We start from the raw sequence: 5,175 nt of genomic DNA, 5'->3' as shown, positions 1-5,175 counted from the left end.
GGGCCCCGGCACAGCTGCTGGCATGGCCATGGTACGGGCAAGCCCAAGGGGACCCCACAGTGAGGCAGGGGGTCAGGGGGCCAGGGCTGAGCCCCCGCTCTCCCACAGCGCCTGGCCACCCTGGTCGCCACAGCATGGGAGGAGGCCCGGCAGAGCCGGCAGCAGCTCCAGGCCCAGCGGCAGGCAGCAGCTCCAGGCCCAGGGGCAGGAGGTGGTGCGGCTGCAGGAGCAGCTCAGCAGGTCGGGCTGGGACCCCCATTCCTACCACCCCCCACCCCACAGTGGGTCCCCCCCCGTCTCCATCTGCCACAGGGTTTCCCCTGAGCCCCCCCACGATGCCCCACTTGGGCCCAGGGGAGCAGGACCTGGGCAGGGGGAGAGAGGGAAGGATTTGGGGATGGAGGGCTGGAGGGAGTCGTCAATTTGGGGACCAATATGTAGGTGGAGGGGTGGGTGGGCAGAGGGGTGGAAGAATGAATTTGGGGTGAGTAGATGGGTGGAGGGGTGGATGGAGGGATGAATTTGGGGTGAATAAGTTGATGGGCAGGCACACAGAGGGATGGAGGGATGAATTTGGGACAAGTGGATGGAGGAACGGAGGGATGAATTAGGGGGGAGTAGATGAATGGATGGGTGGGGAGAAGGACAGATGAACGGCTGGGAAACAGATGGGTGGCTGGCCCGGCAGATGGCAAGGTGGCTGTGAGGATGGGGAGCCAGCTTGGGGATGGATGGGCAGTGGATAGAGGGAGGGAGGGAGGGAGGGAGGGAGAGACGGCCAGCTGGGGACATCTCCCCACTGCCCCGTGCCAGGGCCCGGAAGGACGGGGAGCGCTGGGCATCGGCGCTGCAGCGGGCGCAGCGGGAGGCCCTGGAGCGGGAGGCCATGCGTGGCGCTGAGCAAGCACGGCAGCAGGAGCTCATCCGTGACATGAAGGGGCGGCTGCTGGAGCTGCTGCGGTGAGATCCCCAGGGACCCCACCGGTGTGGGGCCACGCACGGGCAGGGGGGCCCAAACCCTTTTGCCCAGAGGAGGGCACCAGAGCCCGGGCGAATCCTGCTCACCACCTCGGGAGACCCAGGGGGAGACTTAGGTGCCCACCATGGGTCTGGGGTGCCAGGGCATGCTACCGGACCCCCACCACTCAGCACGCTCCCGCTGGGGCTGACCTGTACCTTCCCACAGGGAGAAGGATGCCTTGTGGCAGAAGACGGAGGGCATTGACACCCCGATGCCCAGCCCAGCATCCCACGATGCAGGGCTGTGCGCTCGCTGCCGCAAGGACTTCCGCCTCCTCTCCCGGCGGTACAACTGCAGGTGGGCTACGGGGAGCACTGGGGGTGGCACCGGGACGGCACGGCTCTCACTGCCCCCTCTCTCGGCAGGCTGTGCCAGGGCAAGGTGTGCCACGCGTGCTCCGTGGACACGGGCAAGCAGGGCCGCTGCTGCCTGCTTTGCTACCAGCAAAGGCACCCACAGGCTACGTGAGCAGGGACTGTAGCCCTCGCGTTGTGCCTGGGACACCCCCTGCCCTGGCTGCCTCCTCTTGGACTTACCGGCGACCCAGGCATCCGGGGCCTGCAGGCAGGTCCTGCTGCCCGACATTTCGGGTTTGAGACGTGTCTTTCTTGTGGCTGGTCCATGGAGAGGAAAACAACCCGCTCCTGCTACCCCTATGGCTCCCATGTCATCTATCAATTGTCGCCGGATTGACCCCTAGGCTGGGTGCAGCGTGGGGGGATGCTGGTGTGGGGGTGTCCGAGCCCTCCTGGGGGGAACCGTCCCCATAAGGGGTGTCCCGGCTGCAGCCAGGCTGAGCCACCGTCTGCCCCGGCTGCAGTGGGGAGGCAGCAGCGGGCAGGGGAGATGGCTCTTGGCCTGCAGCCCCAGCTTCCTGCCAGGCTGCAAGGAACTGCTTGGGCAAGAGGTTTCCCAGACGCAAAGGTGATGGGCTGTCCCTGCCCAGCATCCCCGCTGACCCTGCCCAGCCCCAAGTCCCCAGGGCTCCCCACCTGGGTGCCGGGGCACCCCTGTGCCCACCCATGAGTCAGCCCATGGCTGCCACCCACTGATGCCCCCACGGTTAAGGACCCCCGGGAGCCTGGAGCAGGGGGGTGGAACAGCAGTACGGGACCCCCGTGGAAAGATGCTTGGGCGCATTGGGGCAGGCACCCCTATACCCGGCACACAGGGTGGCAGGAGGGACCCCAGCAGGGTCACAGCCCTCTCTTCAGCCCCTCTGCCCCGCTCTGGTGCCAGCCCCAGTTGCCCAAGCCGGGGCGGAAACATCCTGGTTGTGTAAGGGACAGGTTCCCAGCCCTTTGCACAACAATGTCCTGGCACCGCAGCGCCGGGGCGGGGCAGCTGCAGGGAGCGAGACCTGGGTTTGGGTCCCCTCTGGGGACACACAGGATGCTGAACCCTCTGCAACAGCTTCTTGGGCAACAGCCCTTCCCTGGCCTGGAAGCGGGCTTACCCACACCTCGCCGGGCTCAGCTGGCGCCGCCGCTTTGGCACTGAGGTGGGGAGCCCAGGACCCACCGTCCCCAGAGATGTGCCCTGGCCCCATCCCACCATCTCCCTCCCCGTGGCAAAGAGGAGCCAGACCTGCGTGACCAACCTGCCAACTGCTTTATTTTTGGACGGCCGTCAGCCACAAACACTGTCCCCACAGCGGGGTTGCAGGGTCCCCAAAGTCACAGGCTCTGCCCCACAGAGCAGGGAGGGTGGGCGGAGCTTGGCATCACTCCCCTGGCAATGGGGTCCTACCCCCTCGCCGCCCAAGCGCCCTTCCAGCCAGGGTCCAGCATCCAGTGGTGGCCCTGCCCATCCCTGTGGCATCACTGCCTGCATCCCAGGGGGCTGGGCAAGGATGCTGAGGTGCATGGGGTGCCGGGACCTGCTGGTAGCTGCAAGGGTCGGGTCCCAGCAAGGCTCAGAGGGTGGTAGAGGTGTTTCCAGAGGTGGAGACATAAGAGGTGCGGCCGTAGCGGGCCACAGCGTCCTTGCTGATGAGCCCGCGCTGCGCCAGGATCTTGAGGAAGCTGTTCCGAAACTTCTGCCCGATGAAGGCATAGATGATGGGGTTGATGCAGCTGTGGGCAAAGCCCAGGACCTGCGTGACGGAGAGGGCCGTGTCAATGCGGTTCCTCCTCTCGCAGGTCTCGGTGATGGCCCGCGTCCTCATGAGGGTGTCGCTCACCAACGTGATGTTGTAGGGCAGCCAGCAGATGAGGAAGACCAGCACCACAGCAAGGATGACCTTCATGGCCCGCTGCTTCTGGGCGTTCTTGGTCTGCAGGAGGGTGTGAATGGTGACGCCGTAGCAGAAGAGCATCACCAGGAGGGGCAGGGCAAAGCCGAAGGTCTGCGGCAGGATCCGCAGCACAACCCGCCACTTGGCCGTGTCCTCACCGCCAATGCGCTCGTAGCACACGGTGCCGTTGCTGGGTGAGGGGAAAGCCTCACGGAAGAGCAGCACAGGCAGGGAGAGCAGCACGGAGAAGATCCAGATGCCCAAGCAGACAAACTTCACCCAGTGCCTCTTCTCGGTGGCGGCCCGGGTGGCGTAGACGATGGCCAGGTAGCGGTCCACACTGATGCAGGCCAGCAGCAGGATGCCGCTGTAGAAGTTGGCTTCCTGCAGCATGGAGATGGCTTTGCACATCACAGTGCCGAAGACCCACTCGTGGGCTCGGTAGGCGGCCCAGAGCGGCAGGCTGAAGGCGAAGAGCAGGTCCGCCACGGCCAGGTTGAGCAGGTAGATGTCGGTGACGGAGCGGTTGGTGTGGCTGGAGGTCACCACCAGCACCGTCGGTGGGGGGGCGGTTGGTGTGGCTGGAGGTCACCACCAGCACCACCAGCCCATTCCCCACTACACTGAGGATGAAGACGAGGCAGTAGATCACCACCACTAGGTACTTGTTGAGGACAGAGCTGTCGGGCCGGCACGGGGCGGAGGAGATAGCAGTGTCAGGCATGGCTGTGCTGTAGTCATAGGTGTAATTGTAGAGGGAGAAGAAGTTGGAGAAATCCCCATTGAAGGAGAAGGACTCCATTTTGCCTGTGGAGCACAAAGCAGCATGAGTGTGGGGTGGGAGGCTGGTGTGGGCCAGGGGTGACAGCGTCTCTAGGTCCCCTGGCGTCTCCATTGCCCCGGCCAGTAGGCAGCCCCCCTCCATCACTCCACTGTATCCACGCTGTGCCAGGTAATGGGCGGTGCTGCAGGTGGACACTGAACAACACCCCCAGCACCCCTCGGTCTGCTCCACTTTACCCCAGCCCTTCTTCCCACCCTGGCCCTGGCCCTGCGTGAGTGGTTTCACACACCCCCAGACGGAAACACATCACCCTTTGCAGGCGGCTTTGGAAATATTTCACGTCTCTGGTTTTCCTGTTGCTCAGCTGGGTCCTGCCAGGCGTCCCCGTGTCCCCCGTGCCCAGCCGCAATGGGGAAATCACAGGTGACAGTCACATTTCCTGTTTCCTGACGTGTAGGACACCCTGTTCTGTCCCTGCCTCCCCAAAGACCATTGGGTTCCAGCCTTCTCCCAGTATGGATCCGGACCCTCGTTTCACTCCAGTTTTACCCCTCTGCCCTGTTTCCAAGCCCCCGAGCCCCCCCAGGTCTTGGCGATGCCAAGGGCTGCTTGGGGCCACTGAGACCCGGCAGTGCTGGGGGGTCCCCAGTCCCGATCTGGCCCCATTGGAACCCAAACCCTCACTGGGAGCAACTTTCCCCTTCTGCCCAGAGGGGATTCCCCGCTGCAGCTGGGCCGGTGCCCCTGCCCAGAAAAATCTCTTGCTGGTTCTGCCAGCCCCGCTCCTGCGGTGATCCCAGGATGGTGATGCTGGGATGGTGATGCCCCAGCATCCCAGAGGACCGCAGCCGGGGACACTGCTGGTGCCGATGGGGGAAGGTCCCCCCGAGTGGGGCCGCCACTGGCACGGGTGATGCTGGGATGGTGATGCCCCAGCATCCCAGAGGACCGCAGCCGGGGACACTGCTGGTGCCGATGGGGGAAGGTCCCCCCGAGTGGGGCCGCCACTGGCACGGTGTGATGCCCATGCCCCCATGCAGCTGGACACAAGGGAGCAACGACTGTGCAGAAACAGGGGACAGGATGGAGCGAAGGCCCCATAGCTCTCGCCTGTTCGGACACGGTCATCCTTGA

At 64.8% G+C, this 5,175-nt stretch overlaps 2 protein-coding genes across 2 annotated transcripts in view; one reads left to right on the top strand and one right to left on the bottom strand.

The window, feature by feature from the left end:
• The window catches only part of RUFY4 (RUN and FYVE domain containing 4), a 5,781-nt gene extending 4,292 nt beyond the window's left edge, over positions 1-1,489 (top strand). Inside the window, exons 7-10 of the mRNA XM_019470912.1 lie at positions 212-240; positions 814-960; positions 1,187-1,318; positions 1,387-1,489. Coding sequence (XP_019326457.1) covers positions 212-240; positions 814-960; positions 1,187-1,318; positions 1,387-1,489 — 411 coding nt within the window. The remainder of the gene's footprint in view (positions 1-211; positions 241-813; positions 961-1,186; positions 1,319-1,386) is intronic.
• A 1,381-nt stretch (positions 1,490-2,870) lies between these two features.
• Positions 2,871-5,175, bottom strand: part of LOC103895449 (C-X-C chemokine receptor type 2-like) — an 11,287-nt gene continuing 8,982 nt past the window's right edge. The window contains exons 2-3 of the mRNA XM_009275033.2: positions 3,860-4,064; positions 2,871-3,813 (exon numbers count right to left, since the gene is read on the bottom strand). Coding sequence (XP_009273308.2) covers positions 2,937-3,813; positions 3,860-4,059 — 1,077 coding nt within the window. The 5' untranslated portion in view covers positions 4,060-4,064 and the 3' untranslated portion in view covers positions 2,871-2,936. The remainder of the gene's footprint in view (positions 3,814-3,859; positions 4,065-5,175) is intronic.

The sequence above is a fragment of the Aptenodytes forsteri genome, unplaced genomic scaffold, assembly GCF_000699145.1.
Source record: "Aptenodytes forsteri isolate BGI_AS27 unplaced genomic scaffold, ASM69914v1 Scaffold255, whole genome shotgun sequence".
NCBI lineage: Eukaryota > Metazoa > Chordata > Aves > Sphenisciformes > Spheniscidae > Aptenodytes > Aptenodytes forsteri.
The sequence above is the reverse complement of the archived record's forward strand: the minus strand, read 5'-3'. Positions and strand labels throughout refer to the sequence as shown.